The sequence below is a fragment of the Rattus norvegicus genome, chromosome 1 (genome assembly GCF_036323735.1).
Source record: "Rattus norvegicus strain BN/NHsdMcwi chromosome 1, GRCr8, whole genome shotgun sequence".
Taxonomy (NCBI): domain Eukaryota; kingdom Metazoa; phylum Chordata; class Mammalia; order Rodentia; family Muridae; genus Rattus; species Rattus norvegicus.
The window spans coordinates 201,192,679-201,217,527 of record NC_086019.1 but is presented as its reverse complement, the minus strand read 5'-3'; the positions used below and the strand labels follow the sequence as shown (position 1 = coordinate 201,217,527).

Genomic DNA, 24,849 nt, shown 5'->3' with positions numbered 1-24,849 from the left:
AACCATGTGCGGCTACTAAAGCAGACCCCTGGATCGGGAGGAATAGCTCTCCAGAACACTGCGAGACAGAGGCCACTAGACGGCAGGTCTTCATCCACATCAATCCTTAGTTCTTGCAGCATGCAGCCCACCTGTCCGCAGCCTGGCTCACCATGGGAAGAGTAGACAAAGGGTTCAGATCCCACCTCCCTGGAGAGTTCCAGACAGATACAGAGTGGGAAAGGTCTCGGAGACTAGGGACTGGGCACTGAGACCATTCCAGCAGTCTGCTCCCAGCAGTATCAGAACACCCTAGCTAAGACTGGATCAGAGACTTTACGAGAACGAGAAGCAACCTGTGACTCAGACTCCATCGCGGTCCAGGTAATTTTAATGTCAAGTATACTTAACTGTACTGCAGTACCACAAGTCACCAATCCATGAATGACAAACATCCCTCACCAGCACCACGTGACACCTGACCTTGTCTCTGAGGATGAACATGAGGCCTGAAAGGAAAGATGGATTTGGGAGGCTTGCACAACACCATTTGCTAAAACTAACTTCCATTGCCAAAACAACAGCAAAAGCCTCATCATCAGTTATAGTAATAAAGAAGATCTTCTAAATATATGAACAAACAAAACCTATGGGAGGTGGTGGTGCCAAGACCACAATACACAGAACGCCACTCTCTCCAGAGCACCCACGGTGGGCTGTGTATGTGACTGCAGAGAGGGGAACACTTGAACACCTCTTGCTGTGTGCAGCACATGTCACACAGGTAGCTGCAGAGAGAGCCCAGGAGAGTTGCAGTCCCTTAAGCCCCTCACAACCTAAGGTCCCTCTGTGGGACAATTGGATTCTGCCACCAGACAGAAGAACTGGTAAGGCTGAGCATGTTCAAATCCCAGGGAATCTCAGAATCGAGAACAGCAGGAGTGGGGCCAGCTCCCTGCCAAGCTCTACCTGTTCTGGTTCCCGTAACCATGAGACCCCACTGAGAGGACCATGGCAATCAGTCATGTAACATGAACACCAGGAGTTCTCCACGCTAGTGAGGTATCTAGATAGGTCCCTGGTGTTTAGCCACTGAGCTTCCCTACCTGGGCATTCCTTCTCACAAAAGGTATTTAATCCCTGGGTCACCCTGAGAAAGGGGTATGCATTCACATCCACCATCGAATGAAGCAGTGTGAAGAACCACGGACTGTCTCCTTCATGAAGAATGATCTCAGAGGGAGGCCTTCGTTGTACATAAAGAGCTGCGCCTGGAGAAGGCTTTCTCTCTTCCAGCACTCACTTGGAACCAAACTGGGTTCTGCTCCAGTCCCAGGATCCATCTTTCCCTTCCTGCCTGGTACTTAAACACCCTGAAGGGAAGCAGACCCACAGACCCACATTCCCAATTCCCAGGAATACCCTGGCAGTGCCCGGGCACACAGGAGACTGGGAACCACAGCAACAATCCCAGGTTCCCACCCTAGAAAACACACACTGAGAACCCCCATTACAGACTGTGTTCTGCCTCCCCTGAGCAGCTTGCAGGTGGTGGCGCTCAAGCAGCCCAGTAGTGAGGCAGACACACTGCAGCTCCACATGGCCACACTCTCCAGAGCACCCATGGCAGGCAGTGTGCTCATCTACCCCTCTCCAAATACCCCCATGCCCAGGCATCATTTTTGCAAGGCTTAGATATGCTTGCAAATCCTAGTGAGTGGAGGTAACGGTGGGGACCTCGCCAGCCTCCTTGGGCCCCAAGTCAGTGTTGTCACCTAGCCAGAGCTGCAGTGAAAGCATGTTCACAGAACAGACTCAGCTGCATCTGAACTGAGACAAGCAAATTCCTCAGTGGGAAAGAGTCAGAAAAAGTATGAACACTCAATCTGGCTGACCTACATGACGCTTTCAGGATTCCAAGTTTTACTTGTGACAAAAAAACCCTGTTGAGTTTAAAGGAGTTGTTCCAGGAAGTTCTCTCTGCTTCTAAGCCTGCGAGGAGCCTCACCTTGAATTGCTCACGTTAAGGTATCCAAGACAGACAGGAATGTGACAACCTGCCACAGCCCAGTGGATCAGTGACTCTAGAAGCTGGGGTAAAGCCAAAGTCAGGTGGGGTGCCAGTGAGGAGCAAGCCAGTCTACAAGGGCAACCCCCAGAGAATCCTGCTGCACAGACTTGTGTTTTAAATGCTATGTCAAGAGACTCACAGATGCTTAGACCTTAAGCTGCTGGATTCAGAGAAGAGTGGTGGCCCAGCATGCTGAAGGATTTTGGTCATGAATGGTATATAATTTTTTACAGCAAGTCTTGTTCCAGTCATAAAGTACTTCATTCGTCCACACCACTGCCCATCAGAATGCACACAGTTCACCTCTGCCATAGCCCTGTGCCTTCCTGTAGCCCAGGGGCTCTTATCTGCTGGCTAAGCGGCTCCTAGAAGACGCCGTTTCTTCCTGCATTCTGTTGGAGGGTCCGTATTACACAGCTCATTACAAGTGTTCCTAACTCTTAGACAATGACTCCATGGAGCCCGCGATGTGGCTAATGAAGTATAAGGCTGTAATAACAAGTCATTTACAAGTCCTGGCACGGTATTTCTAATGGAGGAAGTTTTTAATCATAAGCAAATGTAATCATTTATGTTAAGCAACCCATAGACCTGGCCAATGTAGCACAAACAGCCATTAAGCAAAAATTATGACGATAAGGAAGAGAATGGTAACATTGCAGACGAAGCAGTTTGTGCTGTCTGTGGACTCCAAGGAACTCTGTCTGATCAGAACCTTCCCAGGCCTAATTCTAGGCCTGCGGGTGGAGTCCGCATCTTCAAAGACAATTACAACTTTGGCCATGGGGCAAGAGGGAAGATACTGTTTAACTTTCAATTTGATATAACTGTCCGTGTGGCAAGTCTTCAATGGCCAAAGTGCTGTGACACAGGTAAGGCGGTGTCTGGGCTGACAGAAATAGGTGGGCTCATGCTCGCGCTCCTACCCCAGGTCTAGGATGGCTAAGCTGGCACTATGGGGAGGGCTTGACAGCCACTGGCCATGTACTCTTTTATGGCTCTATACCCTGTCCACCTCAGGCACTGTCGGTATTGACAGAGATGATACAGGAGTCTCCTGCCAGGCAGGGCACAAGCTAGGTAGTCATCTCCTCCACACTAACAATCCACACAGCAAAGACATCAGATGCCATCAGATGATCTAGAAGAAGAACGGGGCAGCGAGCCAATGCAGGCTCCCACCACTGTCCTCATAGGGACCGGATGAGAAGAGGAATTTGGTCTTTGCTGAAATTAGTGTTAGAGCAAACATCTGCAAAGGTGTGACCCCCAGGAACAGATACTGGGAGTTCTGCGTTCGCCCGCTACATAGATACTTTCCAGTAGCGGCAACGAAGACAAAGGGAGCCTGGGAACAGCTTCAGCACCAGCAGCACCAGGCTTTAATGGCTGAATGAAAATAATCTGTCAACAGGCCACAATAAAAGATGTTCAGCTGATGAATGTGTCAGCGCTTAACTGCTTAATAATTTATATATTTGTGTTGGACTTTAACACTGGACTGACAGGACACATAAAATACGCAGGTAATTTAACTCAAAGCCTCTGACTAGGCTCTGTGTACATAGTAGGAACTCTGAGGCTCTCATGAAAATAAAAGAACTATGGGAGATGGATAAGCAGAGTGTTTTGCAAAACAGGGTCAAGTTGGACACTTAAGTTCAGCCATCCATCGAGAACACTGGAGAGGATAAGGGAATCCCATCAGTATTTGAGAATGGGAATGCCTTTTGAGAAACCCACCCCAAGCTGGAGCACCTGTGTGCCGCAGAAGGTTACCTGCAAAACTGTGTGTGAGACACACATCCTAAGAATTCCAACTCACAAGCAACCTTCAGACTCCTAAAGTACACACCCTGTGAACTGTCTCAACATACATCTAATCACGTCTCATTGTTTTACATAAAAATCTGCACACGGAGCCTGAAACCTTACCTTGCAAGGTTCATGGATACTGGTCAAGAACACCCTGCACTCTCCCATCGAGATGATTAATGTAGGCACCTTTTTCACAGAATGTCAGGCTCTGCCTTTTTAACAACTGACCTTTCACAGGATACTACTGAACCCATAATTCCACTTTTGTTCAGTTTCTTATTAGTGGAGTTAAAATTAATACTTATGGGAATGACGGCTGGGGTGATGTGCGGTAAATCTTGAACAGATCAACCTTCCTTCCAGACTGTCCAATGATCAGCAGCGCGTCAATGTACAGAAGAGCATGCCCATGAGTGAAGGCGCAGTCCTTCCTAAAGACAAATTAGGACTGTGTGCGGACCATTTTGGAGAACAAAGATGTACATTTTAAGAAAGACCTTAAAAGTTTGAAGGGTTTCTTTTCCCCCTTCTTTTTGAGGACTTAATAAAATTCCTAATTCCAATCATAAATTTGAAAAAATGTACCCTTCCTCATCTTTCTAGAATAGTCCTGATGACTAGCAATGATATATGACACAACACACTCTGTGGCCCACATTCATCTCTGAGGAGTGACAATTTAATAACCCATCAAGGCAACATGAGATGCCAAAACCACTTACCTTACAGTGGGATCACTCAGCAAGGAAAAGAGATCAGCGGCTAATACTCAAGAAATCGCCCTAAAAACACCAGGAAAAAAGTGGTCGGGGAGACAGAGCTAGGGCAGAGCTCTCTAGTTATCCTTGGGAATCACAAATTACTTAAGGACTGAATTTTTTTTCCACCATACTAGCCCTTTTCATGTGTAGACATACCTAATTTCTATGAATCCCTCAAAGGTCCAAACTAGTTTTAGCTTCCAAGATCTTATGGGAATCAAGGGGTAAGAGAAGAAGGCTACTGTGTGTCCAACTGTCCATTCTTATTAAATATTTGAAAGAAGCCATTCTGAATAAATACTGGATACATAGGATACAGGCCCACCTATGGTGTGAGTCAACAGGACACATTCTGTTCTTTTAATCACGCAGATTATCCATGAAGTCACTACCAGAAAGAGACAGGATTTAGGTGACTAAGAATACAGAGAAAGCAAAGATGGCAACAGTGTATCCTGGGATGCCCAGTATTCCCGGTGTGTCTGGTCCTGACAGTATCTAAGCCTGAGAGAGGCAATGACTCTCAGCGGTCTGGCGTAGCACCTGACTATCAAGCAAATGCCTTCACAGACCCAGCACTGCTCACCGGAATCTCATCTTCCAAACTGGACACTGGCTGTCACTGTCGCCATGCGGGTGAGATGCAACCCGGCACCCTACAGTAACGGGAAGACTTAGCATCGAGCTGAGATCCAACCAAGGGCATCCGGGACAGAAATAGGAAATGGAAAATGAGAGAAAGTTGAGAGAAAAGAAAACATGCAGAACCGATCCGACACACCTTGAGCAAGGCTAGTCTAAGCTGACTACATTTTCACAGAAGGACAGGAAGTAGGGTCCTGAAAGCAGACGCCAGAGAGCACGCAGCATCCGTGCCTCTCTTGGGCACGGCGCAGGGTAGCAATAGGAAAAGTCACAGAAGATTGTCACAGGAGCCACCAAAGAGCTGAAATGGGATTTCCAATCTCCAAATGGAAGACCTGAGGAGAGGAGAAACGGGAAATTAGCTGACGCTGGCGAAACGGTACCTCTGCGCCAGAGGATGGGCTGCACGCATCAGGACGGTGAGCAAGCACCCTCAAGGCTGGGGCCAAACTGCATATCTAGTAATAGGCACAGAGAACCTGGAGAAAGGCCATAAAACATCGATATTCTTCACTTCTGTGGAGAGGGCGACAACTCGGGAGGAAAACACACACACCACTCTCCCATTTGCATCCCATAATATTCCCTGTGAGCTTCGGGCTCAGGGTCTATCAGATTCACTCAAATGGGCAATATTTCAATAAGGATTTCCCAGAAAAGCCCACCTTCAACTTCATCACAGCCTATTAACCAAGGTGTTATCATTTATATTTGGCCGTTTATCAAAAATGGATAAGCTTTCAATTTTAAACGGACTCTGAAGCCCAATTCCTGGAAACGCCCCTCCCACACCCAGACACTCTCCAGGCCTGCACTAGGTGCTGATGCCCCTGCTTGCTGGAATATGCCTGGATGCTTGCCAGACGGAGAGCGGCGCACGGATAGACAGAGCTTCCATTTCACCTTTGAGAGCTCATATTCTCCTATACTTTAGAATATGCATCATTGTAAGTACACAAGTCCATTCTGTCCTTCTACAAGGTTGAAAACAAACCTAGGCACTCCCTCTCCCTAATTTAATAATTCACTCCTGAAGATGTTTAGAAAGGGAGTTTTCAAATTCGAGGTGATAGGAACTAGTTATGATGGTTTCCCTCTAACATCTTAAGAGGTAAAACAAAAAAAAAAAAAAAAAACAAAAACCCAGCCTCTGCATGATTTCCAAAGCCTGGCGTAGCCATCATGATGGGATGAGATGTTACCAGGTGCTCCACTGCCAGGGGAAGCTTGGAGAGATGTAAAAATTCAGAGACGTCTGCATAATCAGAACACAGCACCAATTAGCTAATTAACATTCGCTAACCTTGTGAGTTATGTGTGCATCAAATGCACAAGATTCTAAGGGTCCTAGAAGCAAACTAATTTCTAGTGTGTAAGAAACGACACACACATGCCTTTGAATATGATGTTTAAGACATCGAAGATACCGAAATTCAACCCCAAGTCCGGGCTGAGACTGACATGGAGATGCCAGATGGGTAAGACCTTAAGAAAAGGTGGGAAGATGCCCAAGGAAAAGGCTCACCAATTTTCTCAAGCAGACCTCGTGACAGAACACCCTGGGGACCAGCCAAGATCCAAGACGTTCATCCTACATGGCACTCCGCAACCGCTCCCAGGGGCAGGCTCCGGCAGCAGGCTTTCAGAAGGGAAAGAAAGCAATATATTTGTATATATTGGGTATTTGGAAAATGAAGAGGCATGGGGTGTCTCTGCACCTCAGGGACCACAGAGTAAAAAGGATATATGGCTAGAGATAGCAGAGACTACAGAACATCAGGAAGAGACTGTAACGTTCAGCAGACTGTAACGGTCCTGCCTCCCTCCAACACCATGCAGCCTCTAGACCTCTCTAAAGTTAGTCCACATTATCCAGGAAAGCCACCCCACTGGACCACGGAGGCTAGGAAAGGCCCATGAAAGAGAGGCAGGGTCTCACCAACATCAGCTCTTACTCTCATAGAAGTGTGTACTTGAAAGACAGGGGTTTTCAAACTTCTTCTTCTTACTTAAAACTCCATTTAATTATATTCAAATAATCCATGTCCTAAGGCCCCCAAGGAACCCATTCTGTTCAGACAACAGTGGTCAGTCCGGGAACAGAGCTGAGCAGGATGGCTGAACACCATCATCCCCATCATATCTCCATGGCACTGAGTGAAAAAAAAAAAAAAAAAAAAAAAACCTCCTAAACTCTGCAACCACAGTTATTGTGTGCTTTAACCATGCGCTAGGGCCACCTTAGCAAGGATGAGGGCTCTGTGAGACAATGTGTCTGTGTCTCTCTCATCCCCCTTTACATGGGCAAGCATGGACTCTGTGCCAACTACATAAACACATTATGGCCCGGAGGGTTAGGACTTCAAGTGCTCCCACTGCACCCAGCAGAGTAGATGCTAAGACAGTGAAACTCTACTTTGTCACTCTGTCTACAGGTGGAGGTAGAAGGTAAGCCAAGCCAAGAGTCTGTTAGCACCATCATGGTCAAGGCAAGAATCTCATGGGCTCTGAATATGCAAGGCAGAGCCTCAAGGAACCTACGATTTTCACAGCTGCCTGCCATTCCAGAGGCAGTAGGTGCAGAGGCTCTGGGGTAGGGCGGGGGACCCACTCCGCTGAGAAGCCCCAGTACCGTACCGTGTGGCGCCCTTCATCCCAGATGTAGCTGGATGGATCTGACTTTGGAGACTCCCCACTGGGATGACAATGCTGGTTGGCAGCTCCTGTGAAACTCCCTGGCCCCACATTCATAACTGCGCCACTTCTCATGAAGAATACTTTCCATCAGCTCCCAACCCTGCAATGAATCAATCCTTTCAGCCCTCTGGAGCACAACACTGGGTCCTCCAATGGCAGCCTTAGGAAGCAGGAAGGAGAAGCCCCACATTCGAGGACCTCCAAATCCAGGTGCAGCCAGCCACATAAGAGATGATTCGATTTTAACGTCTTCCTTCCTTGAACTTCAGCAAGAGAACCATATGCTAACCTTGGGTTTCCATGCCCTCCCTGTTCACCAGGCGCTAGGACCCCAGATCACCTCCCAGGATATACATCACTTCACAGGCAAAAGGATGCAGTTCCCAGTGGTCTCCTTTACCAGCTCCTGCCCCACCACAAGCAAAGACATTCTGATGATAAAAACATCCATCCCTCTCCACCCAGCATAAACTAGTACCACTAATATTAATACATTTAGCTCTAGATACTATGCCACTCTCTGAAGAGAGTCTCTGACCCAAATATCAGATACTATTAAACTGAGGGATAATCTGAAATCTGTTTGCATGTGTCTACTGAACCCCATCGAAGAAATTAAACGACATGGGGTGGGAGAGTTGCTGCGCATGGTTAGGGAGAGACATCGTGGAGGATCCGGGCTCTGTGTCATTAACTCTCCCATTCCCCTCATTAACAAGTAAAATGTTTTTCCTGCTTGAAAAGTTTTAATAAATAGGAAAAAACAGGGTAGCTGACATAGTTTTGAATGTAATAGACAAGGGCTTTTAATATTTTTACATGCATTAACAAAAAAGCCAGAAACAAGGCTAAAAGTTTACATATGTTTATAAAGAAAACATGAAATACCCTACAGGGAAGGACCGCAGTGCCTTCCATTTCTCTAGATCTACTTGATGGTCCTTGGGAGACGTCCAAAGAGACGGTAGATGAGGGAAGTGGCTGACCACCCCTCACCACTCCCCGATACCCAGAAGTCCTGGGGACATGGGCTCTACACCACCATCACGCTGGCCATTCTGGGCAGGCGACAGACCCAAACACATGGTTTAGCTGACATGGATACAGACGGTGACATGATTTGGCAAGTTCCTCGTGGCTAAAGTTCAAACTGAGAATGAATGTCACAGAGAATTGCACACCACATAAACAGGCACCATGCATGCTGGTGGTCCTGTCACTTCACAACAGACTAAAACCTCAAGTCTGCTCTCTTCACAGCTGCTTTCCCATGTTCAGGTAAGCACACACCACTGGCTCCTGAGCTGGTAGATCAAGGTTCACAGCGTCAGGAACAGACTGTGCAGGTTAGCAGCTGAGAGCCCAGACATACTGCTGAGGCTGGGAGTGTAGCTCAGTTGATGGAATATTGGCCTAAGATGCCTGAGGCTCTCTGTTTGACTCCCAGAGGGGCTTACACCAGGTCGAGGTGGTGTACATCTGTACCTTTATGGGCCCGACGCTGTTCCACTGCACCAGAGATGCCCACTGTGGCCTCTGCTGTACGTGGGTGTGCATGAGAAACCTACTTCAAAGGTTTGGGACAAGACCCTTCCCCACGGGACAAACCCACACTTTTTCCAGCCATGGCCACTGAGCCTGGCCCCAGCTGCTGAAGCCCGGCACACTCAGCACCATTGTCTGGGCAAAAAGTGTCACATTTCAAAATATTATTTCCAATAAAAGTTTTGTTTACCTAGGGAAGATTTAAACACACCAGAAAACTTTGAAGGAAATAAGTGGCCCAGTTCTTTTTAATAAAATCTGTGCTTGGATATACAATAACTCTTCCTAGGAGAGCCAGCAAACTGGATGAAGTATGGACCAGAAACTCCATAGTTTTGCAGATGAATTTAGAAAAGAGAAGCCAGCATCTGGGGGAGGTTACCTTTGGGGTATGTAATAATTCAGAAGGATAAACAACTTCTTTTGCCTAGAAGTGTGCACTTTCAGTAAAGGGAATGAAGAAGCAGGGTGGAAACGTCCGGAGTGCGGTACTATATGTACACACACCCTCACGCACAGTGGACGTGCACTGCTTTTCTAGCCGAGAAATGAATAATCAGCCCACCTCAAACCTCTAGCTTCCTATTGTAATAGGCTGTCTTAAAAGTGTCTCTTCTCATAATGACACCCTTCTACAGTGGTTTATAGTCTCTTTTTAGCTTGTCTGAGTACCCGGGCGAGACACTGAGGCTAGAATGGTCACATTCTACTGTGAGAATCCCTGTCAGGAGCCCCTGGATCAATGGGCACACAGTGAGGGGACACTGTGGCATCACATCTACTTCCACAGAAGGATGGAGAGTGTCACCTTCTGACGCTGTGACCTCAGCCCCATCATCTCATTCAGGCCATTCTGAAGGTAGCTGTGAAAAGACAAGGTCACCTTACTGCAGGGTTAGATGCTGACCAGACTGAGGTTGAAAATATGCCCCAGGGTCCCTAGTGAAGGAAGCTGCCAGGTGACAGCATTTTTCTACAGCTGTGTACAGCCTTGGCTCATATTGCAAAGGAGAGAGAGGACAATGTTCCAGGAAGGAAAAATAAAAGGCAGACACAAGGAAAGCAACTTAAAGATACCAGTGAATCTACTAGCAGCCATCTCTGAAGAAAACTGTGACCCCAATCAGGATTACAGGGCTGTATGCTTATAACCCTGGCCCTCAGAAAGCTGAGGCATGAGGATCCTGAGATCCAAGACACCCTGGGCTACATGGAAAGACATTAGATAGAGAGACAGAGAGGGAGAGAGACAGAGAGACAGAGACAGACAGAGAGACAGAGACAAACAGAGAGACAGAGAGAAAAACTGAGACTATAACTTCATACTTAAAATGAGCCAGCACTCTGCTAGCAAACACTGAGATTAAAATTGCCTTAGGGAGGTCCAGTGCCCTTCCACAGCTGCTCGAACCTGCTGGTGAACTTTGGCAGTGTAGCACGAAAGCCATGTTCTTTCCTTACAACACATCTGTGTGCACATACATGAAGAGCTGGTAAGAGATAAGGTAGGTAGAAGCTGGAGGCCACAGAAGAGACTGAGAGAGCTGTAGAGTGGAAGTGGACGCTTCTCTCTGTGGTCTTGGAAAGCAAGGACTTTAACTTTACATCTGATTGGGAAGCGTGGCCAAGCCAGGAGGAAACCAAAATTCCTCAGAGGAAGAGCAGGACAGACTTCTAGTGCTCTTCCTAGAACACTGCCACTCTCCGCAGTCTCAGCCTATCAGACTGGTGTGTACAGAACTCAGTTCCTGCTGGGACACCCTATAGCCTGCCACAGATGTGACATATCAGGTCTGGCTTGGATGGAAACAAATGACTTTCACCTCAGAGATGCAGAAAGCAGAGACTACTTAGCTAAACCCAGCGCTGCAACAGTAACTAGGCTCCAAGAAGGCCAATGCCAGAGAAATCTTTTTCACAACGTAGGAAAACCTGAATTAACCTCAACATACTACAAAGAGGGTGTGGATGCCCCAAAGCTATCTCACAGAGACATCCACCTGCTGCCTCCTCCACTGGCCCCCAGATGCTCCCTGTTCCTGTTCTCTCTCTTCCTTTAGTCCTATCTGGGACTTCTTGGTGGCCAGTCCATGTTAAAATGACTTTCTGCTCAAGGAGGTTTTTCCTATGAGACTGTATGTCCTAGGAATGCTAGAAGCTACACCCATAATTCTCACCAACATGACCACCTAATGTGAGCTGAACAAGGCAAGCAACAGGAGATGGGCTAAAAGAAATGGGGGAAAACCCAGGAGGCCTCAACCCTACACAAAGAACTACAGGGGATGAATCCTCCAAGTGGGAGAAACAGTCTTCTCCAGGGAAGAGCACACCAATTAGTTATCCAACTCCAAGTGTCAGCCCCCAAAACAGGCAAAGAGGTAACTTCATACAGACTCAACAGTCGTTATCTAGGAATACACATGTATATATGTATACACACATACATGCTACAACAATTCATGGATTTGAAAGAGAGCAAGGGGAGCATATGAGAGGGTTTGGAAGGAAGAGGGGGTAAGGGAGAAATGTTAAAATTATATTGTAATCTCGGGGTTGGGGATTTGGCTCAATGGTAGAGCACTTGCCTAGCAATCACAAGGCCCTGGGTTCGGTCCCCAGCTCCGAAAAAAAGAAAAAAAATTATATTGTAATCTCAAAACAAACAAAAAACAATGTCCCTCCATGTCACTGTGGCTTCTCTGGTGTTCCTTGCTTGCTTCTGCCTCAGTCTTTAGACAAAGCACCATTGCCCAGCTGCCCCGACAGGGCACATCTCTGAATACCTTCCCTCTGCCATGCCACCCTCACCCCGCCCATCTGAGGTTGTGGTACAATGTCTCAACTTAGTCAGCAGCGCCCATTCCTTTTGCCAGAGTCTTGGGCTTGGTCCCACATGACCCCAGCTTGGACAAACAATGCCCCCCTCTCAGGACACCCATATTGCAGTTCCCCATGCCTATCCCTGAGCAGGGATGGGCTCCCTGCAGGACAGTGCTGCCTACTCCTTGTGGCATCCCCCTAGGGCCTGTCACATAGCTTGTGACATGTGTGAGATCCCCATGTTCTGAGAATGAGGGGATTAATGGGGAAGTCCTCGGTGAGTCCTAAACTTATTCAATATTCTTAGGTCAAAAAGATCCACTTCTACTACTTGATAGGTGACTGGAAATAAAAATTCTAGACGAACCTACCATAAGACAATGCTTCAATTTAATTCGAAATTTTAAACCCATTTAACCTTCAGCTCAATTAAAATTCTGAGCTAATGGCGTGTAGGAAATATCCCACACATCAGAAACACACAGCCCATCTAATTACCGCTACAGTGTTAAAGGAAATGATTTAGCAAACAAAATATGCTTTGAGTGTCAATGATATTAACATCCTGAAAACACAGCCGAAGCCCTCTGAAACATCAGGGAACACTGAAGACACACTAGGAACAAGAGAGGATTCTGGTGCTGGAGTTCAGCCCAGCCTAAGAAAGGGATGTGGGTCGTAGACAGCACACAGCTGTGCTTCACAAGTGAAGTCAGAAGGGGCCATCTTGCCTGGTGGAAGGAGTCCACAGAGCACAGACATGGCTGGCCATCTCCCCTGCTCACCTAACTGGAGGAGCCAACAAAGCCTCAAATGTGCTGTGGCTTTACATCTGTAGCCAGCAAAGGTGAGCGAGCCTGCTCCCTCTCCTCTGGGCCTGAATTTCCTTCACTATGGAACATTTTCCTCTACAGCCACTGGCCCTCAGGTGGCCAGAACAGCACTTGCCTTGGGACTACCCTAGGGTCCCAACATCTGGGGGTGGGGGACTCAGGAAGAACCTCACTTGGGGAGAGAAGGCACTCTGTGAACTGCTGTGTGACTAGAGGCTCAGGTGAGTAGAGGGTTTGTCTGTGCCTTCCTCAGAACTCCTCCTGAGACCCTGTCATGTGCCTCCCCACAACACTTCCACGTCCTTTCCCGGGAGTGACTGAAGGATGAGGGGCTGTAACACACAACAGGTGAACTCTTCTGGATGGAACAGGGGACAGGCATCAAGCAAGGGAAATCTGCTACCCAGCTCCTGGCAAATAGCAGGGGGAAAGAAAAATGGCCTCTGGGTGTTTCAGTTGCCACTTAAGCTGCTCTTCTTGGACATTTAAATGAACTCATTTACAGAACAACTCAAGCAAGCCCTACATTGGCCACTGGCAAATCTTCCTTGTTACCTTGATTGGGTTTAGAATCACCTAGGGGACACACCCTTGGGTACTGCTGTGAGGATGTTTCCAGAGAAGTTAGTTAGGAGGAGAGAACCACTCTGAAATGTGGGCAGCAGCATCCCATAAGCTGGGGGTCCAGAATAAATAAACAAAGGAGAAAAGGAATGAAGCCAGCTGACTGACAATATCCCCTGCAGTCTGTCTCCTGGTCCACTCAGACTTGAGCATGCAGCCTCTTACTCGCACTGCCACAGCAGGCAGCTACTTCTGCCATCAAGCCTTCCCCAGTGATAAGCTAAAACAATCCCCGTTTTCCTTAGATGGCTTCCTGTCAGCTTTACGGTCACAATGATAAGAAAGGTAAATCACACACCTGCCAACTGATTTCTCAAAGCCAACCCTCACGAGATGCTGGAGATACGACAGGATGAGGGACGCAAGAGAACAAGGTCAGTAATGTGGTGAAGGCAGGCAGTTTCAGGGCGCTACTATGTGATCATCCACTAGAAAGGACTGTATACTTAGGCCAGCCAGCAAGGCCACACTACCAGGTCTAGTCTGTCTACACCACAGGGAGCAAGGGCCAGGGACCAACTCCAAAAGGCCCCAGTTCATCAAGGCAGAGAGCAGTGTCACAGCTAATTCCACTGGGAATGGTTATGGTATAGACACAAACTCTGACAGGATTCTAGGTTTGAGCTACAAACCCTAAGAGCCTCCCTACAACCTGTTGCGTTTTCCTGGAGTGAAAGTTACTGCTGAATGGAATCCTGAGGGGCCCGGTCCTTGATCAGGAAATAGTATTGGATAACCTGCAGGTGTACACAAGTCCTGATGCCACAACCTGTAACACAGGCGGCCTGGACTTTCCCTCCATTGAGGGTTCATGGCCTGGTTTGATTCCTAAGCATGTCCAGACTGTACCCAGCCTATGTAGGGCTCACTGTGGTAGGCGATAGGAACAGGTGCATCTTCCTGCCAACTTCCCCCTCACACAGGCACAAACACCAGTGTTGTAAGACACCTCTCAAGGAAGCTTATGGTTAAGAGTAATGGATTTAAGGATTTTTATCTCAATATGCCTTAGAGGCAGAACTCTACCCATCCCTGCTTAAAGCTAACCAATTTATCTCTGTTACCTTAAAGTGTATATATTACTCCAAGGGTTGGAAACTCAAAAAATATCCTGCGTTGACGGGCGGTTCATATTTTAGATGCACACATCTTTTTATTTTTTTTTTAGCTGTCATTCAACCATTCTTTTCTCTCGCCAGGATGATCCCTGCAGAATGAAGTAGTGGGCTTGCTCCTGACTCACCAATGCAGGCAGGTACATTTCCCAGCCCTGCCTTCCAAGAGTGACAAAGTCCAGAGGCAAGGCTTTAAGGCTTTGCTTTTTTGCTGATCTGGGTCCAGAAGATAAGGATTTCTGAGTCCTAGTAAAACCTGTCTCTGCCTTCTATTTGGCATCAGGTAAGCACAAAGTAGGCAGGGAGCAAAGTCAAGAGGCAAGTTGAGGTATCAAAACCATTTTCTAGATCAGAGGCCACACAACTTCACAACTGATATAGTCTGCCCTTCTGTGACCACACAACTCTATCTGAGGACTACGGACCAACTACAGAAGGACGGCATCAACTGTGGTCCACCTAACAGAGCTGGTATCTGCTGTCTCACGCGCACCGTGCACCACTCCAAAGACACATGAAGAGCCTGCTTGTAAGGCTGAACCTGAAAGACCAGATAGATGGATGCTTTATGATCCTCCCACAGAAACATCTTGCTCAGACCTCCCCTCAACAGGCTCCACATTAAAGCTGGCCACAGCATGTCTGCAGACATCACGAATGAACCTCTGCCAGCGCTGCCAGAAGGGGCAGTCAAGTTCTGCAAAGTAGAAAATGGATTCTAAGCAGTTTACGCATTCAAAATACAAAAGACGTTATATGAGCTTAGTTAGCCTACGTGTGGCACCCAGTATTACACTGCTTTACTTTTATTAACAAGGTTTACATTGAAAGAGAAAATGAAGGGGGTGTAAATCTTTGATACGTTAAAGATGAGCCACACTTGGTTTGTCCCGCGGCCCTGAGAGCCTTTGTATACTCCAAGTGCGACTCACTGCACAGTCATTGTTTCAAGTAATCAAACAGTGTGATCAACTTTATGGGATGCTAAGCACGGCTGAAGAACACATAAGGAAAATAAACAGACCCCATAACCCTCTGGCTACATCCGAAGCACTGCGGGGCAAGCTGAGGAGGTCAGGGCTCCACAGTCACAGAAGGACGGCGTAGAGGACATCAACCAGGCTCTTGCAAAGACCAAGACCAAGCTACGCTCCAGGGAATAATGACTGACAGCTGGGAGATGTGGGTAGGAGGTCATCAAATAAAACTGCTACATAAAGCCACTTCTCAACCAATGTGCTTCATACAAATGGTAATGGGAGAAAAAGGGGCGGTGACAGCTACGACCCGGAACAAGCCAGCAATCACATCACAGTGTAGAGCCTTAAACAGCATGCCTGGTGTGTGTGTGGTGGTGGTGGTGGTGGTGATGGGGGGAGGGGGAGGGGGTAGGAGTGGGGGATCAGGCTTGCACAGAAGCAAGGAGAATCCCTCTACAGAAGGCATCTGTAGTAAGCCTGTGAGTCACCCACCAAATAAAGATTAAAGCCCTTGGGGAAAAAAAAATAAGAAATGGCTGTGGAGACTCCCAAGTCACAAAGGAGGGTGACAGCAAATATCCTATTCAAGATCCGCCAGCTTCTGGTCAGCAGAAGAAGGGACTGCAGAAGTTCGCTGGTGTGAGTGAGGGCTGCACACACCTGTTATTACACAAGGAGCTCTTAAGTACCAAACAGCACACCAGCTAGCGAGCATCCAGGGGAGACCCAAGACCACCCCATACCTTGCTTTTTCACAAAACAGAGATGCACTTCCATACTTGTGCATGCTGTTAGAAGCACCCCAATTCCAAACCCCACAGAGATATAAGTGTACTTAAATGAAGACATTGTTACAGACACCTGCATTTGGAGATGGGCTTAGCATTCTAAAATCAACAAACTCTACCACATGTAAGAAATGGCATGGCTATGTCAGTACACAGAGAAAACCGTTTGAGGGACTCCCACGTGGTTGTAGTCTGAGAAACAACCAGCCAGAATGAAGGCTGACAAAGGGAGAAACACTGAGGTGACCCCATCACTAGGGACAAAGGGGGGCCATCTACTGGGATGGTATGGTATTTAATGAACGTCTTACTGGTGGGTGTCAATAGCACAAACACACGGCATGAATGTCACACAGGGAGAAGCACACTGTCTCTATGCAGAGAGTGAATTCATAGAGAAATCCTAAAGAGCTCCAAATAACACCCAGAACAAATACAGCTGTCTCCCCCTTTCCCCAGAAGGAGCTGGTTCCAGGACCACAGGCACACCGATACCCAGAGATGCTTGAATCCTTCATAGAAAGAGGTAGATCAGAGTAGAGGCCAATCACATCCACCCACAGGCTACACTTTCAGACGCTACCTGTAACACCTAATAAAAGCTACATGAACAGATGTTTAAATGTTCTGCATAAAGAATAATGGCAGAGAAATAGTTTGTATGGATTCATAACATGCAATGAGGGATGGTCACCCTCCCCCATCTGCCAGCCTGCCTGCTCCTTATTCACAAGGACACATTTCTAAACCCAGGCTACCTCAAAAGCTGGGTAGAATCAGCATAGTAAGACTGCCTCTATATGCTATTTTGTAGACCTGACACACTAAGGGGTGGAGGGTACAAAAATCAGAAAAATCACAGTAACTGTGCTGTGAGCCCTGTCACTGTGGTCTCTCTACTCTCGTGATGCTGGTGGGGAGGGGAGAAGAAGTCTTAAAGGAAGCAGTTTGTAAGTTTGTCTGGACATATGTAGATCTCCACATTCTTGTGCTTTGGGTCACTATGAAGCAAAAGGGGCTGCTTGAACACAGCACGGTAAGAATACAACGTTCATCTAATAGCTGACCCAGTTACTGAGTGGCTAGAAGGTAGCATTCACAGGACGGATACACTGGATGGGTGGGGACATATCCCAAGCTGGTGGGATGTCCCATCACACATCTGGAAATGTCATCATACTTGTAAGTCATGACAGATTCTTTCTGGAACTTTCCAACGAACATTTCTGGACTCTGGATTCAAGCTGGCCATGGGTAACAAAAAGTAAAAATAAAATCACAGGGAGGGGTGGGGTGGGTCCTGTGCATGAATCCACAGACGTTTGTATAGCGTCAGATCAACATAAAAAAAAAATCAATGGCTACAACCAGCAGCAATAATTTAAAAGTTAACAAAAGTTTTAAGCTGATTTAAAATACTATCAAGAACAAAGTGCCTAAAAATCAATGTTATCAAAGACACGTGAGGTCTCCATGCTGGAAACTGCAAAACCCTGCTGAGAAAAATGAAAGAGAACCCAAACAGATGCAGAGATAAATCACAGCACAAATCGACAGAGTCAATACCAGGAAGCTGTTAAGCAGCCAAGAATGGAAACGGACACCTCTCAATCAGACCCCAACAAAACCTGTGCACAACAGATACTTCAGCTGGCAAGGCGATGGGCAACATTAAGAGACCTGGGGCAGCGGGGAGGTGAAGGGAGGCCTGGGGGGGGGGGTAGGATAAAAATATATTGTATGAAATATGTGTGTATAAAAGTTTGATAAGTAAAAACCTAATTTTAAAAAAGAAGTAAAGATGTAGAAGGCAGGTAGAAATGTTGGTGGAGTGTGTGTCTAGCATGCACAGCCCCGCAGGCTCAACACCCGGCTCCATATAAATCAAGTGGGGTGGTTGTACTCTCCTCTAATGACAGAATTTAGAGGTAGAGAAAGGAAGATCAGAAATTCAAGGTCACCCCAAGTTCCATGCCAAACAGGGCTACATGAGATCCGTTCTCAACAACAGCAAAACAGAAACGGGGGCTCTAGAAGTCAAAGACAGCAGCTAGAGACATGGCCTGACTATCTCGGGCTGGGCACAAACTCCGGGGCCAAGTCATCATGGGGCTAAGAGTCAAGGCCGGAGGAGCCAGTCCCTAGGAAGGGACTGCCAGGAGCCAGGAGCAGCACAGAGGTGAACAGGACGGGAAGCTGTGTTTTCCCCCAGCAAGGGATGGAACAATTAGACAGCTACAGATAACTAAGTACGTGCTTGAGAAAAATCAACTGTACCTCCGTCACGGTCACTTTCCCGGGACTCAAATCTTAGTAAAGGAAGGATAACGCAGCAGCAGAAGACTTGGGGGGAAATGTCAACCAATACTTCAGGTTTTCATGGTAGGTATGTATGGCGGGGTTTCGTGGGCTATTTGGGGGCTTTTTTTTGTTTTGTTTTGCCGTGTTGTGTTCTGAGGCAGGGTCTCCTGTGTAGCCCTGGCTGGCCTTGAACTCACATAGATCCACCTTCCTCTGCCTCTTGAGTGTTGGGATTAAGGGTGTGGCACCACCATAAGCAGCTACATGGTTACTAAAGACAAAAAATAAGGCAACATGTAAAGGGAAAAAACTGATCAGGTGACTTGTTCAAAATTACAAACTTCTCATCTAAAGAGATGTAGAAAAACACAAAATATAAACAACGGGGGCAGGCAGGGGTCAGTTTAAGGCAAGCATGGTGGAGCACACTTATCACGTCAGTACTCAGAAGGCTGAGGCAGAAGTGTGCCTGTGCATTCAAAGCCAGACTGGGCTCTAGAATAAGAGCCCTATCTCAACGGGGAAAAGTCAAAGAACAGCTCATGTGCCTGGAGAAGGATGTGTACAAAATCCGGACCACAGTAAGATGATGCCTCCTATTCACTCGAACAGCCAAACTTCAAAAACTGACAGAACCGAGTGGGGGGTGGGGTGGGCAAATTCTTATGATTTTATATACCGTTTATATGCTATTTACATGCCACTGAATCCAGTAATTCCTTACCTTGGGGTTCACTCACGAAAAATGAAGATGGCGGTCTTTGCAAGGCTTGAGCAGATACCCACAATGAACTTTCCAGAGAGTTCTACACCTTGTTTGGGATGCTTTCTGTATGGTAGTACGGTTTTGTCAACACTCACTGAACGTTATGTCTGATATCTAAATATCACTATGAATGTTTTGTTTTGTTTTTTTCCGGAGCTGAGGACCGAACCCAGGGTCTTATGCTTGCTAGGCAAGTGCTCTACCACTGAGCTAAATCCCCAACCCCTACTATGAATGTTTTTAACTGCAGCTTTTTAAGCTGACAAAAAAAAAGAAAAGAAAAGAAGAGAAAAGAAAAGGAAAGAAAAGAAAAGAAAAGAAAAGAAAAGGCTTAATTCTGAGTAACCTGTACACATGCACAGGCTGCTGGTGGCCCTCCCTGTCAGTTACTGGTTTGGCTGTTTACTACAATACTAGATAAAAACCTTAGGAGTATGGGGTCTATTCTGACTCACAGTTCAGGCATACAGACCATCAAGGTAAAGAAGTATGGCTAGCAGCAGCGGCCTGACCTGGCCACATGGCATCCTCCTCCATGGAGCAGAGACAGGTGACCTGGTGCTCAGCTCACTTCTCCACTGTATTCAGTCCAAGACCCCATTCAGGGTAGGCCTTCCCACCTCAGTTAACCCAGTCTAGATAATACCTCTCCGACAGGTCCAGAGATTCGTTTCCATGGAGATTCTAAATCCCACCAAACTGACAAGCAAGGTGAACATCATACCCTTAAAATCCAACTTCCCGCTGCTACTCAAAGGGATCCCTAGCGTTGGGGTTATCCCACAGATACCCTTTCCCAAACACTGGGTCAACAGAAGAGAAGGCACCAGCCACTCTTCTGAAGGAAACCACAATCCTGCCATTTCTCCCCTGAGGTAGTGGTCACAACATCAGGCAGGGACTCAGTGGGGAACTGAGAAAATGGTTAAGAGGAAATAAAATACCCCAACATGGGCCCCTGGTCTCTGCTCCCCACAGTGCTCCTCCCTGAGGGAAGCCAGTTGCATCTCCACTGGGGAGGTGGGGGGCTGTTTCCACAGTCAAATCTAATCCTAACTTACTCGGCCTCTGTTCAGTCCACACAACCCATTAGACATACTTAAACAAATAAACCATTTCCAAGATGTAAGGAAATGAATTATGTGTATGTGTGTGTGTGTGTGGGGGGGGGTTCTGCATGACTGCAGGTGCCCTTGGAGGTTAGAGGCACTGGGACCCCTCGAGCTGGACTCACAGGCAGTTGTACGTCAGCTGACACAGAGAACAGAACTCCAGTCCTCAGCAAGAGCAGTACGTGATCTTAACCGCAGAGTCATCTCTCCAGCACCCCCAATGCATCTCATAACGCCTGCTTTTTACATTTCCTTCCCCAAATTTACAGTAAGGAGAGCCTCTACTGTTTCTCCAAAGCAAAAGAAGCCAACACATAATTTCTATGATTTACGGAGCTACTGAACATGCTAAGAGACAAAGTGACATTCTCCCTACAAATTATTTGGTGTCTGCGATTTTCTAAGCGCGGCGGCCAGCCGGTTCTCACAGAAACTGAGAGGAGCCTGTTCCCGAGGTTCAAAGGTTTGCTTATTTTTCAGTCTTGAAGTCTTAAAGACGATATTGATTGCAGCGCACAGCTCTACAGGAGTCGGCTGGGGAGGGCCGCGCTGGAATTTATTACCAAACAATGCTCATTATGACTGCCTCTGACAGGGGTCCATTAAAATCAATGTTTATGTTTCTTATGTATTTTCTTTATCTAATGTTCTTGGCATTGTGTTTATTAGCCAGTTAAGACAAACACCCAGCCCAGGAGTTCGTGCTTTTGTCTTTTCTTTCTTCTCTCATTCTTTCATTCATTCTTTCTTTCTTTCTCCTACTTTTCTCAGAAATGACAAGAACTGCCATTTTAATTCTTGCCACTCACGGGCGGCAAACAGAGGAAGCTCAGCGCAACGTTTTAGAATGAGACGCTCAGGAGTTCTTCCAATTTGTTTTGTTTGGTTTTTAGTTTTGTTTCTACAAGTAGAAACATACGGCAAGGACCATGTAAAGAGGAACTGATGTCCTCTCAGACACTGTGCTCTGAAGTCACCCTGTAGAGAGTCTGTCCACACCTTAGCAGTGATCACTCCCAGCCTAGTTTCACCTCCAGGAAGAAGCAGAGTGGCTTGGCAGAAACAGCAATCTAGACTAGCAGTGGGATAACTAGCCGACAGACCCTGACAGGCTTGATTTCAAACCTCTGAGGCAAGTCACACAATTGAGAGTTTTCTATCCCTGTATCCCCTGTAATCAAGAATCAAAATGCTCTATGTAGGTGGGGAAGATGGCTCAGTCCCCAACATGAGGATCTAGGTTCAGCGCACGAATCCATGTGAAAAGCGGGCACTGTAGCTCTGCCTCCAATTCCTGTGCTAGCGAAGTGAAGATGGGCGGATACCGGAGACTTGTCTAGCATGGCTGGCTAACCCAGCCTAACAGGTAGCTCCAAACCATTGAGAGACCTTGTCTCAAAAACCAGGGTGGAAAGCACCAGAGACTGCCACTTGCACATAAAGACACATACCCATAGGGACACACTTACACACAGGCATACACACACACACACACACACACACACACACACACACACACACACACACACACAAACACCCACCCCACTTGGTGCTCATGGGATTCAACACCTCTGCAAAAGAACACGTGAATCCAATGTGTGGACGCTCCCGTCAAAGTCACGGCCCCAGGGCTTATGAGCTACTCCAGATTACTGGGTAATACATGAGCTGCCAAGAACACCACAACGCACAGACTGTTTCTGAGATGCTAATGTTTGCTGTTGGGGGCACCAGGCTCTGCATTGCCTCATGACCAGTGGAGAGGACCCAGGGCTCCTCTCCTTCCACACACAGCACACATGTGGTGCCCATGCTTGCTGTTCACACTTACTCAGTGTTTGGGGTCTTCCCACTGAGAAATCGTATCCCATGCAGGCCTCGCTCACAGCCGGACAGCTCTATCTTCCCCAAAGGGCTGTCCAACACCGTGTATTTCATTTTGCAGATCTCAGCCATTCTGCCAAGTTCCTAGAGAGAAGCAATTTTTAAGTCGAGTAAGAAAGTGTGTCTGGAAGCGGTTGGTCATTTATAAAGCACGCTAGAAGCAACGGTGACTTAGCACACAGGATGTATACCAAAGCTTCCCCTCCTGTTGGGATTTAATCTTAAGTTACTTTTATAATACAGCCACAATAACTTGGCTCATCCAACCAGTGCTCCCTTCTCTTTTGTCCCCTAAAATTATAATGCCTCCATTTCGTCCCCTGCTGTCCTTAGCTAAAGCTGACTTGGAGGAGGCTAAACTGGTATAAAATCTTTTTAAACTACCCCAAACTCAGCAAGCTTGGTTAGAATAAGATGAGTGGCAGACAATGCGTTCCATGTTTTAAATGAAGTGACGTCTGGGGCTGGGACGTAGCAGGAGGGCGGACCACTTGTCGAGTCTGTGCCAGGTCTAGTGTCATCTTCGTGACAGATTGTTTAAAGACACGGGAACACGTGAGAAAGGCATCACAGAAAATAAAGGGGTGAGACTGGCCCAGTGGGGACACAGAACGCCCAAGTCGGCAGAAGGATGGGAAGGAAGGACACTGTGGAGAGCTGGTAAACGCGATTTCAATGGAGACTGCGAATGCCAAAGAGCTAAAAGCAAAGGCTCACGATGGGTGTTTCTTCACTCCCTGAGGCTCCTCTTCCTTCTCTGACTCCAGGGAAGAGAGGACTCTCATTCCCTTCCTATCCACCAGTGATTCCCAGAATCCCTCCTGGGGCCCAAACACCACCAACAAGGCTTAGAGTGGCCACAGGCTTAGAGTGGGATGGCTTGTCTCTGCTTCTTTGGCCTACAAATGACCTCTCATTACCTTGCCCTACCAGAAGGACCTCCTTTGCACGTGTTAGTACATAATGTATTACAACCCAACGTAAATGTCTCCTGGAATTCCCTCCCAGGTCACACCCTCTTGCACCAGAGTTTCCAAATCCTGGATCCTGCTATCTTAAGCTCCTTACCCCCATTTCATCCGGGTACCTCTTACATTGAGTGACACAGCCCCATGTCCTCTGGGCACCTCTTTAGTGAGTGACACAGTCTTCACCTGGGATCAGGCAGAAGATGCAGGACAGTCACGCCCTCCTTTACTCACCTACAGTCCATAGCTGCTGTTCTTCTGCTGACAAGTTGTGACAGAGATAGGGTGGCCTCCAAGACCAACCACACTTATCCTCTGTCCCCAAAGCGAGAGGTCTGCTGACCCCTCCGAGGCCCACACACCACACGGCAGCAGCCCCCAGTCGACAGGCTGTCCTCAGAAGCAGTATCCCTTTGCATTCTTTCCTGCCTGACTACCACTAGGTCTCTGTCTGTGCTGCCTCACGCTGCCTGGGAGTCCTGTGCTCTCATGCATCTGTGCCATGTGATTTCCATGCTAAGCACATACTTCTAGAACCATCCATTGCTTCTTTCTCCTTTCCAATTCAGTGTGACATGGGCCAATGCTTCCCAAATAATACAGTGTGTTCCCAAATAATACTCAAGCATCACACCCCAAAGCTTTCCTGCAGAGCACCCCTCTTCCTACATATACAGGGCCTCAGGCTATGAGCCTGCTAGGAGATCTCAGCCTCAAGCCACTTGTCACAGTTTACAAAGGCTCCTCCGTCCATATCCGATTTCTTCAAACCCCACTTCTGGAACAGTTCACTAACTGCAGGGTAAATACCAAACTCTCAGGGCACTGACTCCAAGCTAAGTTGACAGCTGATGAATCAAGCTATCCTGGATACGAGAACTCAGGTTTTCCCTCTTGGAGGCTGCTATCTGGATGCAAGGGCATGCAACTTGTATAATCATTATCCCGGTCAAACCCAAACACACAGGGTCTAAATTTCTAGATGCAAAACTGAGAACACCCACAGGTTCCAACTGCCCAGGGTTTTGTAAGTGTGTCTATGTCTGGGTTTGTGTACATTTGTGCAGTGCCCACAGAGCCCAAAGGATGGTGAGACCCCCTTGAGCTAGAGCAACAGGTGCTTGTGAGCCACTAGAAGC

General features: G+C 47.4%; 1 protein-coding gene across 2 annotated transcripts in view; it reads right to left on the bottom strand.

Annotated features, from left to right (window-relative positions):
- The window catches only part of Mgmt (O-6-methylguanine-DNA methyltransferase), a 226,650-nt gene that overhangs the window by 149,954 nt on the left and 51,847 nt on the right, over positions 1–24,849 (bottom strand). Inside the window, 1 exon segment of one of the 2 annotated variants that reach the window (NM_012861.1) lies at positions 22,690–22,826. In NM_012861.1, the coding sequence (NP_036993.1) occupies positions 22,690–22,814 (125 nt within the window). In that variant the 5' untranslated portion in view covers positions 22,815–22,826. 2 annotated transcript variants of the gene reach the window in all.